The sequence below is a fragment of the Hypomesus transpacificus genome, chromosome 22 (genome assembly GCF_021917145.1).
Source record: "Hypomesus transpacificus isolate Combined female chromosome 22, fHypTra1, whole genome shotgun sequence".
Classification (NCBI taxonomy): Eukaryota; Metazoa; Chordata; class Actinopteri; order Osmeriformes; family Osmeridae; genus Hypomesus; species Hypomesus transpacificus.
The window spans coordinates 1007165-1019731 of NC_061081.1; the positions used below are offsets into that span (position 1 = coordinate 1007165).

General features: G+C 48.8%; 1 protein-coding gene across 1 annotated transcript in view; it reads right to left on the reverse strand.

Annotated features, from left to right (window-relative positions):
• The window catches only part of LOC124484328 (lipopolysaccharide-responsive and beige-like anchor protein), a 135438-nt gene that overhangs the window by 98651 nt on the left and 24220 nt on the right, over positions 1-12567 (reverse strand). The window contains 11 exon segments of the mRNA XM_047045212.1: positions 828-890; positions 1026-1105; positions 1394-1562; positions 1914-2066; positions 2410-2518; positions 3502-3635; positions 6744-6941; positions 7204-7350; positions 9090-9209; positions 10218-10344; positions 11713-11834. Of these exon segments, the coding sequence (XP_046901168.1) occupies positions 828-890; positions 1026-1105; positions 1394-1562; positions 1914-2066; positions 2410-2518; positions 3502-3635; positions 6744-6941; positions 7204-7350; positions 9090-9209; positions 10218-10344; positions 11713-11834 (1422 nt within the window).

Below are 12567 nucleotides of genomic sequence, written 5' to 3' on the forward strand. Positions count from 1 at the left end.
CATTATACTAAGGAAGTTTCAAAGTAAGGCCTACGCACAAACATATCCATGGGTGTGCATGGGACTTTTATTTATAAATGTTCAAATCAAAAATGCATAATTTTGGATCTCCTTAATGTGTATATTCAGAAATTTTACAACAGCATGTAAAACTACTCATAACAATGTTTTTCCCTAAAGAGAAGGTATCCCATAAGGATGTCGTGAAGTTTATTTCAGTATTCAACGAAAAGGTCACATTGTCTTATAAAAAAGTCTGCATGGTTCTTCATCACAATGCTACAGACCAACAGAGCACTACGTCACACTCTGTTATCTAAGAAATAAAGAAAAGGAAAGGTGGAAGTAACGAATAACGCCGGGCCAAGGAAGTCTCTGTAGATAGCTACATTCTGCAGCTGAGGGGTTACCCTCTGCCCCCAGACTGCTGGAGAGCCGAAGGCTGCTTGTTCTAGAACCTCATTACTGTTCTATGCTTGGGTGCTTTCTAAACACTCCAGCTTCCGTCTAGAGGGCTGGGGAGGGCAAGCTTGGCAGCGGTTGAAAGACTGCAGTTTCCCTGTGTGAGGGTTGGTCTGTCAGCAGAGAGGACAAGGAGAAGACCGAGGGGGGAGAGATGAAGCTGTGAGGTTAGGGTGCCACCTAGCGGCCACTTCTATACTTAGGAACAATAATAATAAAAAAGGGATATTTGTGTGTTGGTAGGTCTGAGGGATAATAAGGAAGAAGAGGTTAGATAAGAGGTTAGATAAGAGGGTGAGAGGCCACGTTCGCCTCCTGTATTACAGGTCTGGGTGTGTGTCTAGCAGCAGTGTTTTGGGTCCTACCTCGTGCATAGTGAGCAGGTAGTTCAGGATGCTCTGCAACTCGTCCTCCTTCACACCGTAATCCTGGAACACACACACACACGGTTTATCAGTCTCTCGTTAGCTAGTAGGAGCCGGCGTTGTGGAGGCGGGAACCCCCCCACTAGGCGTGTGTTTGGGAGGACCGTGTGAGGACCGAGCGGTGGCGGCCATGTTTACCTTCATGATCAGCTGTTTGATGAACAGCAGCAGGAAGGCTCTCAGAGAGTGGATCTCCTTCTGGTTGGGTCTCGGACCGTCTGCACACACAAGCGCACACGCATGCAACACACACACACAGGATTGAGGTGTGTGCGCCAGCTAAGGTATATGAAGGTACACTAAAGGTATAGGACTGGATGGTCTTCCCAGTCAAGTGTAAATAGCATCCTGCTCCACTTCAACAGATCATGAAGAGTGTGTCTTTTGTACATGCGTGTGTAGTATCTTTGTGTGTCATATCTATTTGTGTGTGTATGTTACTATATGCATGTGTGTCTTTTATTTGTCTTGTTGAAGGTATTTGTGTCGTGTGTGTGTGGTCTCACCCAGGCCCTTGGGCGTGACCCCGCTGCGGTCCTGAGGGTTGGTCACCCAGTAGTAGTACTTGAGGGTGTGCATCACCTGCAGTACCGTGCCCACCCTGCGGATGGCGTTGTAGATGGTCACGGTGCTGATGAACTCTGTTGACAGGTAGGTGTACAGGTTCAGCTGCACCTGTGGAGGAACACGCACACACACACAGCATGAGTCTGGGATACAATAGAAATATAATTTTTGTGCGTATGGTTGCTGTACTGTTGTTAACCAGAGGCTTGTGAGTTTTCCAATTTGAATATGAGACGCTTCTCCTCGGTTTACTGACGCCAACGTTCAGACGCATGAGGGAGGGAGGGGGAAACGAGGGGTAGTGTGGAGAGAAAAGCAGAGGTGTGTGTGTGGCAGGTCAGTGTGTGCATGGGTGTTTGTTCTGACAAATGTCAGTGTGTGTGTGTGTGTGTGTGTGCGGACAGAGGTCAGTGTGTGAATATGTGTTTTTCAGTGTGTGTGCTTGTGGCGGGTCTGTACCTTGGCGGGGGCGTGGATCCAGATGGCCGGGTTGAACAGGATGTGGTCACACAGCTGCTTTAGCAGCAGGACGCCGTTCTGCAGGTTGCTAAGGTAACGGGCGAAGGCCAGGACGATGTCCAGCACGGGTCGCGTCACATGCACCTTGGAAGACTGGAGTGGAGGAGAGGGAGAGGGAATGTGTGAGCAGGACACACACAGAAAGGGAATGTGGATGTGCTCTCAGTCTAACAAGCCCTTAACAGCTACAACCTCAAAACACTCCAACCAGGAAACCTACATTAGAGGTGTGAGAGGGAGACCTTGCCTTGTTATCGTCTCAACTAGAGCACAGGGCAGTAATTAGGACAGGTCTGTGGTGCTAAGGGGGACGGAGTGTGTGTGTGTGACTCCTTTCAAACTTTTCAGACCCTTTATGTGTGTGTGTGTGTGTGTGTGTGTGTGTGTGTGTGTGTGTGTGTGTGTGTGTGTGTGTGAGAGAGAGAGAGTGCGTTACCTTCTCCAGAGTGTAGCCGATGACCAGAAAGCCCTTGCAGGTGAGGACCTGCTCTTGCATAGCCACAGAGTTCTTCAGCAACTCCATCACAAACGATAGTAAAGTGCAGCTAGGGAGGGGGAGAGAGAGGGCAGGAGGGAGAGAGAGAGGGCAGGAGGGAGAGAGAGAGGGCAGGAGGGAGAGAGAGAGGGCAGGAGGGAGAGAGAGAGGGCAGGAGGGCAGAGAGAGGGCAGGAGGGAGAGAGAGAGGGCAGGAGGGAGAGAGAGAGGGCAGGAGGGAGAGAGAGAGGGCAGGAGGGAGAGAGAGAGGGCAGGAGGGAGAGAGAGAGGGCAGGAGGGAGAGAGAGAGGGCAGGAGGGAGAGAGAGAGGGCAGGAGGGAGAGAGAGAGGGCAGGAGGGAGAGAGAGAGGGCAGGAGGGGGAGAGAGAGGGCAGGAGGGAGAACAAGGGAGAAGGAGTGTGAAAGAAGAGACACACCAGCCTCCAGTGAGGCCACAGTGCCACTGCCAGACTGGTCCGCCAGCCCAAACACTTTCAACATTCTTACTGTGATTGGTAAGAATCGCAGTAGGTGGCGCCTACTTCAAATTCTAATTTGATTAAATTTTGTATTTATTTTGAATGCATGTTTAGGAAAGAGACTGACGAGTACATAGTGGACTGACACTCTCCCGCCTGACACACTGCAGATGTCAGAGAGAAACTAAAGGATCTCAGCAGTGACTTATCAGCTGCCAGATTACAAGAGAGGCCATACGTTCATTACCATTCACCCCACTGGCCCCAGACTCACTCACAGTAATGGCATCATGAATTTATTATCAATGCTACAATGAATAATAAAAGGCTATGCTTTACAATAACAGATTGTGCTGAACCAGTCCAGAGGCGCTGTGCTCCAGTATAATGAACACCCTGTGAATACCATAATGATGGGTTGTGAATAATGAAATAGTTTGGGTGCAAGAGTGATGAATGTGTGCACGCGTGTCTCATGCTTGTGTGTACTTTGTGCGTGTTTGTATACAGTAGGTGTGTATGCGTGCAGTGTGTGTGTGTGTCCAGTATACTCTGTGTGTGTGTGTGTGTCCTACCAGACAGAGGTGTCCAGCTCGTGGCTGGTGTGCTGTTGGTAGTCCAGCTGGGAGAACAGGGGGAAGAGCACTTGCACCCCTCCGATGGAGTGGATCCCGCTCTGGATTGAGTGGGTCACCACCGCCTTGACATCCTGGAGGACAACATCATCAACAAATACAAATAACAAGATTCACCAGAAATGCTGAGATATATTTCAATTTTGAATGCAGTCTGGTTGGGATGATGTAAAATGCCATGCCTGGCATGGTAAAGGCTTTAATATCGACAGCATAATGTGTGCAATCAAAGGTATAAACAATCTGATTTGTTTTGGCTTTCTGCTCAGATCCTCTCCCAGCCGCCACCCCAGTTGCCAAGGGAGACCGCCAGAGGCTGGAAAGGCTATGTTGCCATCATGATGAGACCACTGTCATGCAGGTGTCTAACCCTTGAGGGGGCGTTTGTTTAACAAGTCAGGTGACAGGAAGCTCCTCCAGGCCACCCCTTGTTTGAGAAATGACTGACTCTGCAGAACCTTCTCAACGTAGAATGACTATAAGTATCATCTTATTCTAAACCTGGACCTGTCAGAAAAACCAAACACGCAACTGTAGTCACTGGAAACTCATTGCCATGTTTGTCCAAATATGAACACTAACAATGAATTGATGACAGAGCATGCTTGATCTGGAGAGAGGGTGGGGTTTGAGAAACGCTTCACTGAGAGGGTTAGGATGATCATATAGGTCAGCGTGTGTGTGTGTGTGTGTGTGTGTTGGTGTGTGTGTGTGTGTGTGTGCATGCGCTGTAAAACACTGGAACACACAAAGGAGGTCATGTGTTTGCTCAATGCGTTGCGTTGGGAGGCACGGAGACAAACTTCAATTACTGAGAGAGAGAGAGAGAGAGACGGGGAGAGAGTAGGGGAGAGAAAGAGAGGAGAGAGAAAGTGGGAGAGAGGCGTAGGAGGAATTGAGAGTAATCAAATAAAAAGGACAGCTGTGTGTGTATTTGATTGTGTGTGTGTGCATGTGCTAGTTTGTGTACAAGCTTAATGGATGTTTAATCAGGTGGGCACTCTCCCACCCAGCCTTCCCTCCTGCCAGTGTGTGTAAAAATCAACATTTACTTGAGTTTACTTGACAACGAACGCCACTCATACAGGAACACCCAGGCAGACAAACCCAGCGACCTATAGTCTGAGGTGAGTGTCATCAAGAGGACCCCTCCAGAATGTGAACACAAGCGTCAGTTGGCCCAAATATGCCCGATGTCCTCGATTAAGGTACAATGGTTCTGGGCAGGTGAGCTAGACACTGTCTGGTTCAGACCAGTTAGATCCACCTCAAAAGGAACCAGCCTGTTAGAATGAAGGGGGAGGGGCTGATAAGAGGCACCCTGTTATCTCTGGAAGAAATCACTGTCTGGGAGGAAGAGAGAAGGAAATGGAGCAAGGAGAAAGAGAGAGATACGTCAAGAGAGAAAATAGAACACGACTACAAGAAAGACTGAAAGAGATTAAAAGTCGAAAGAAAAAGACACAAATATACAGTACTGAATATAGAAAGAAAATCGAGAATGAGAGAGAGTAGAGAACGAGAGAGAGAGAGGGAGGGAGGGAGGGTGGCACAGCTGGAAGACGAGGGAGGAGAAGTGGGGAGGGGTGGAACAGGTGTCACCTGACTACACCTGACTACAATACATTATGGTTGATTAGCTATGCCTCAATAGTTGTCACCTTCAGTTAAGTGGGGAAGGATTTGGATATTAGCATTTTTGAAGATTGGCATTACCTGTAGCGGGCTCATCTAGTGCGGAGTAAATCTGGGATGTGTTTATGTTGTCACAATCAACAGATCAGCAATCGCATGATATGATTTGTTCACATATTCTATCCTGTTAGTCATTCACATATTGTGTTCTTACTGTGATCAATGCCAGATAAAGGGTTTGAACAAAAGGCTTCCAGCTAGAGCTTGAAGGAAACTCTAAATGTGAGCAAATGGGCATGACTGGCTTTAGGGCCCCTCATAACGCCCTTGGGGCCGGGGTTTGAGGGCCGTGCTGACCATAGCAGCTGATCCTTTTAGTCCTCTTTCCTGTCATGGGATCCTTAAGGAAACACTGTGTCAGTAGGCCCTTTAACATGGAGATTCCGCAAAGCCCACTCTTTATAGCGGCTTTGTTTGTTTACGTTGAACCAAACGAAGGCGATATGATGCCGCCGCGTGTGATTTGAGATAGAATGCCGGCGTTCCGGAAAGAGAGACGTGACGTGGGCGCCCTGTGTGTGTCTCGTCATGTTCCAGGAGAAACCGACAGAACGTGTCATTGACAATAGTGGACCAGTGTATTACCTGCAGAGGGAGACTGTGAGGCTAGTGGACCAGTGTATTACCTGCAGAGGGAGACTGTGAGGCTAGTGGACCAGTGTATTACCTGCAGAGGGAGACTGTGAGGCTAGTGGACCAGTGTATTACCTGCAGAGGGAGACTGTGAGGCTAGTGGACCAGTGTATTACCTGCAGAGGGAGACTGTGAGGCTAGTGGACCAGTGTATTACCTGCAGAGGGAGACTGTGAGGCTAGTGGACCAGTGTATTACCTGCAGAGGGAGACTGTGAGGCTAGTGGACCAGTGTATTACCTGCAGGGGGAGACTGTGAGGCTAGTGGACCAGTGTATTACCTGCAGAGGGAGACTGTGAGGCTAGTGGACCAGTGTATTACCTGCAGAGGGAGACTGTGAGGCTAGTGGACCAGTGTATTACCTGCAGAGGGAGACTGTGAGGCTAGTGGACCAGTGTATTACCTGCAGAGGGAGACTGTGAGGCTAGTGGACCAGTGTATTACCTGCAGAGGGAGACTGTGAGGCTAGTGGACCAGTGTATTACCTGCAGAGGGAGACTGTGAGGCTAGTGGACCAGTGTATTACCTGCAGAGGGAGACTGTGAGGCTAGTGGACCAGTGTATTACCTGCAGAGGGAGACTGTGAGGCTAGTGGACCAGTGTATTACCTGCAGGGGGAGACTGTGAGGCTAGTGGACCAGTGTATTACCTGCAGAGGGAGACTGTGAGGCTAGTGGACCAGTGTATTACCTGCAGAGGGAGACTGTGAGGCTAGTGGACCAGTGTATTACCTGCAGAGGGAGACTGTGAGGCTAGTGGACCAGTGTATTACCTGCAGAGGGAGACTGTGAGGCTAGTGGACCAGTGTATTACCTGCAGAGGGAGACTGTAAGGCTAGTGGACCAGTGTATTACCTGCAGCATGAGTGCATGGGGCGAGTGCACAAAGATGGAGGTGTTGTCTTTGGGAGAGGACTCGAGGCAGAGCTGGGCGTCGGTGGCGCGGGGGTTGTAGGTGAAGGCGATGCTGGCCGCCAGCTTGCCGTCATACAGCAGGATCTTGTGGTGTTCGGCAAACAGGAGGTCGCTCTCTGCCTTGTACTTGAACGTGCCCTGGGGAGATCAGAGGGAGGGCGAGGGGAAGGAGAGGGAAGAGGGAGGGCGAGGGGAGGTGGGAGGGAGGGAACAGAGAAGGAGAGCCAGAAGAAAGAGAGACTTTTTTATGATCATCAATGGGATATTTGAGTTAGACTTAGTCACAGAGGCATGGTAGTTTGAACACAAAGACTCCTGTGGTTCTCTTGCCGCGACTATACTGTACTACTATCAACAATATCAACTGTACCACAACTATACTAGCATTGCTAGGGCGTACCTTGTAGCCTGGGCCCAGCTGGTAGATGGCCAGGATCTGGGCAGCGCTGAGGGCCTCTCCAAACAGGTAGACCGCCCCCATCTGGCCACAGAACACACGGTTGGCATCGGCAGTCTCCGACGAGCCCAGGAAACACTTGTCGAACGTCTGAGGGGGTGAGGCAGAGATAGAGAGAGAAGAGGGGGGGGGGGGGAGGCAGAGATAGAGAGAGAGAAGGGGGGGGGGGGAGAGATAGAGAGAAGGGGGGGAGATAGAGAGAGAAGAGGGGGGGGGGAGGCAGAGATAGAGAGAGAGAAGGGGGGGTGAGGCAGATAGAGAGAGAGAAGGGGGGGTGAGGCAGAGATAGAGAGAGAAGGGGGGGGAGGCAGAGATAGAGAGAGAAGAGGGGGGGGAGGCAGAGATAGAGAGAGAAGGGGGGGTGAGGCAGAGATGGAGAGAGAGAAGGGGGGGTGAGGCAGAGAGAAAGAGAGAAGGGGGGGGGTGAGGCAGAGATAGAGAGAGAGAAGGGGGGGGGTCGAGACAGAAAGAACGAGAGGAAGAAAAGAGAGAGATAGAGAAAGACAAAAACGACCGAAGGAGAAAAAGAGAATAAATGAGAGAAAAAGGAGTCGAGAAGCAAAAGAGAGAAAGAAAGACAAACATTAATATCAACCACAGTGACGAAACAAAAACATGGAGCATGGAGGGTCTCCCCTCCCCTCTGAGAGGCTCTGTAAATGGGGTGGTGGAGGAGGGCTTGTTATCACGTCTCCATCTGCTGCTGTGTTCTCCAAGTATACACCGGCCCTGCACGCCACGAGCGGCAAGACCATGGCGTTATTGCGCGCTGACGCCTGCCCCTCTGAGAGCTGTCAGAGAGCTGGTTCTCCACACGAGGGAGAGAGATGTGACAGGAGCCATACAGCAGGGATGTGACAGACTGGGTGTGTGGTGTGGGTGTGTGTCTGCTGCTGCATTCTGGTGAAAAGACAGAGCATGTTGCGTCACCCCCTGGCCCCGATGTCAGCTGAGAAGGTGATTAAATGAAGCAGTGTAGTAGTGAGAGAGAGAGAGAGAGAGAGAGAGAGACTTATTTATAATTTTTTTCTACCGATTATTTGGCAACATTAATAATATACCAACCTGTGTGGTGTAGTTACACATATGTATACTTTTAACTACCGTGTGTCTCTGTATGTTAGTGTATGAAATATAAGTATATATATATATAAGGCCATGATTTATATTGATGAATATTTCCGTAATTTCACTGTTGCTTTGGCAATATGAACAATTGTTGTTTTCATGCCAATAAAGCCCTTTGAGAGAGAGAGAGAGAGAGAGAGAGAGAGAGAGAGAGAGAGAGAGAGAGAGAGAGAGAGAGAGAGAGAGAGAGAGAGAGAGAGAGAGAGAGAGAGAGGAGAGGAGAGAGAGAGAGAGAGAGAGAGAGAGAGAGAGAGAGAGAGAGAGAGAGGTGGGGGGGGGAGAAACACACAGCGATACTGTGCATGAATACAATATTTTTCCAATTTCCCCTAAACAAGTCACCTTCCACAATCTAACCATGATTACATGGTGTAGGCCTCGATTGATAACTCTCATTCTTAAGGCAAGATTGTCGGTTAGGAATTCACTCATTTGATTGTGGGTAACTGCTTTGAATATGACACATTTTAATCTACAGAAATGACTGGAATTTAGGGGCAACAAGGGAAAGCGGTGTGACAACTCAAACCTGATCAAACCAGTTCCGTTTAGTGTGGAGAGAAAAAAAAGATATTGTGTGACCTGCTCAGAACTGGGTCTGTGGTCCTGGATGGAAGTCAGGTAGATGGGCGTGATGGAACGTTACCCCATTACCTGGGGTTACCATGGCAACACTACACTGTGTGTGTGTGTGTACTTACGTCGCTTGTGTTGACAAGCCAGGTGATCTCTCCGTACGATGCCAGCTCTCCATTCACGTAGCAGCTGATCTCGCTGTTCTTCCAGCGGTTGTAGATGTGGACGATGGTCACCATGTACCACTGGGAAACACACGCGCATCAGTCCTCTATTCTACAGACACGGCTGGTTTCGGTGAGATGCCGAGAAAGAGACATCTTTCTCTTCACTCAATTACAATCAAAAACGATATTTCTCTCTAAATGACAATTTTTTCTTGTATGTATTACTCTTGGTTCATTCATTTAACAGTAAGAGAATGAGAAAGGAGAGTGATCTATTTTTCAGCCTTGTTTCAGTTAGTACAGTAGTACCATGCTGGGGTTAGGCCACACAGCTATGCCCCTGGGGCTGGAATCCCACCTACTTCAGCTGAGATTTATAACTGGCTCGGCGGAATCTAGAGAAACGGGTTATCATCCTTCCCAGACACCTCTGGAGAGAACCTATACGGACTGGACTGGGCTAAATATAACATAGAAACAGAATAGAAAAAATCCCCCCCCAAAATGAGGGTGTCTATTGCTTTCCTGTGAGAGATGGGGCGGTTAGTGTGTAGCGAGTTGCACACAGGGGAGAGAGGAGATGGAGGTTTTAAATTGGCTGTGGGTAACATGGATGGAGGTGCTACAGAAGGGGGCTTGGCTGGATGCACCAGGAGACTGACTGCAGAGTTATGAGATCATCCTCCTTCCCCTCCTTCTAGCAGTCTCCTCCGTTCTTTATCCAGGCTTTGCAGGCCCCCAGGGGTGAAAGGAGATGACTTTGACTCACCCTGCGAGGCCTGGTTTACTGGTGTGTGTGTGTGTCTGTGTGTGTGTGTGTCTGTGTGTGTGTGTCTGTGCGAGTGTTTGTCTGTCTGTCTGTGTGTGTTTGTGTGTGTGTGTGTGTGTGTGTGTGTGTGTGTGTGTGTGTGTGTGTGTGTACATGTTATAGTTTTATGAGAGTGTGAAATTGTGTCCTACATATGGTAACACAAGCGTTTTTAGAAGCGTTGGGTTTGTGTATGTGGGCTGTCCCACAGAGCAACTAGGCCAAGCCCCCCCCTTCCCCACCCTCCCTCTCTCCCTCCCTCCCAACTGCCTTCCTACCTTCTGTGGTTTGAAGTCGTACTTCACGCAGTGCTGGAATCCCTTCCCTTTAGACTTTAACGAGGTCACAATCAAGCAGCCGCCCACAAAGTGTGCCGAATAGCCCAGGCCTTTGCTGGTGCGAAAACTAGAGAGGATGAGAGAGGGAGGGAGAGAAGGAGAGAGAGAAACACACATTCCGTGTCAGACACGCACACACAATTGCACTTCAGTAAGTACAGCAGGCTCACTTTAACTCAAGGGCATGGTGTGTTGGGGAGTTGAGAGGTAGGAGAGGGGAGTCAAACTTCAATAAATCACACAAAAAAAATTCTGGGTAGGGTTTGAAAAAGCAGAGATACTGAAAGACTCAATCATCAGTCAACTTCACAACAAATTCCCATTTGTGTCGTTCCCGTGATGCCAAGTCGAGGCCCTGCCATGTGAGCATGTGATTTACTGAACTAATCTGTTTTTAAAAGGGCACAGGCCTGAAGAGGAATTATACTACGGATTTCTCTACTGGTTGACTGACTGACTGACTGGTTGGCAGACTGGTGCTGTGTGTGGTTAATTTATTTTAGAAGACCCAAACACATCCTGGATGTGCATTAGATTTTCTGACAGAAATTAATTATCGTCTGAAAATAGGACGATTAGAGGCCCTGATTTACTGGCCCTCCGAGAGAGAGAGAGAGAGAGAGAGAGAGAGAGAGAGAGAGAGAGAGAGAGAGAGAGAGAGAGAGAGAGAGAGACCGAACTCGTAAAAAAAATGCCTCTTCGCCCAATTGGATATACCTACAACCAATCAGAGCCACGTAGTATGTTGTTTGTTGAAAACGAATTCAACCCAAGCTTGGTTGATTACATTACTGTTGATCATCTGTCCATCATCGTATAAAGCCCGCCCAACAATTTGATTGGTCCGAACAGCTCCTGTTTGGACATAGTTTGTCCCCAAACTAGCAAAAAAAAATTAAAAAAAAAATTGTGGGCGGGGCTAAGTTGGGCTGGCAGCCAGGCTACTTGGAAGAGGACTTCACACAGTTGCAGCAGCACTGGCGTGAGGTCACAGGATCCTCACTACAAAGCTCCTCTAGGCTACGACTATGTGGGAGCCACAGCAATAGGTTTTCAAACAATATCACTGAGAATACAGTCCAGCCCAAACAATGAAGAGGGCTCTGTCACTGAAGGAGGTGAGATGACAGCAGGTCATCTTAGCATATCATAGTATCCAGGCAGTATACTAGTAATGTATTCAGTTTCATATATGTATTAGCTTTATCCAAGACAATGCACTAGTACAGGTGACACTGGTATACAATGTTAATAGTTTACAAGTATAATAAAGAATCCAAACAGTATGATAGCATCTCAAAGTATGTAAAAAGAATACAGTAACAGTGTATTATGCATCCAGTTAGCATACTAGTACACTAAAGTATCCAGATAGTATACTTGTATATTGTATGACTAATTGAATAGTAATCCAGGTAGTATCCAGGTGACCCACCAGTAGAGGTAAGGCTTGTCCTTGTCCACGTTGATGTTGTTGATGGGGTCCATGCGGAGCCAGGTGTGGAAGGTGAAGCCACTCTGGTAGGGCCACTTGGCGATGGGGGGCAGAGCGATGGCCTGGGGGGGAGGGGGACAGTACAACAGAGCTGGGTTAATGGGATAGAGAGGTGGGGGTGGGGGAGGGTCTGAGATGATGCAGTACACACACGGCTAAAGAGAGCATCATTTGAAGTTTTGTAAGCTATGGAATAACCCTCGCTGGTATAATGTTGTTTGTTTAAGATTGGTGTCTGGTGTGCGTGTGTTTGTGTGTGTTTGTGTGTTTGTGTGTGTGTGTTTGTGTGCGCATCCACCCAGGGCTTCCTGCTTCCTTAGAGAGGAAGGATCACAGGAAGGTGTGCAGCTTGTGTGCAGCATGCACACACACACACACACACACACACACAAACTTCCAATCACAGCCATTCCCAGTCCTCAAGCCCACAGGAAGGACTCCTACACACCCCCACCACAGAGTTAGATCACCATGGCGATGGGAGGATGCAGAGCCAATGGAAATATGCACCCTTGCACAACCTGTGCAACACGAGTTGGAAGAGATGGACACAGGGAAACGGTTCAAAGCTAAAAGCTAAAAGGTTAACAAGAGGTCACGGTTGAACACCTTATGAAGACAGAACCCATGTGACCTCGCCATCCCGGAGCTTGTTCCCAGACGGCATCTAGAACACGGGACTCCACTACTCTCGTGGAAAAACAAGAATTCCCTTGTGGGGGAGTGTGACTAATCAGCTGCATTTCAGGAAGAGGAGAGATGGTTCCCAGGGGACTTGTACTGCATGTTCCCCTT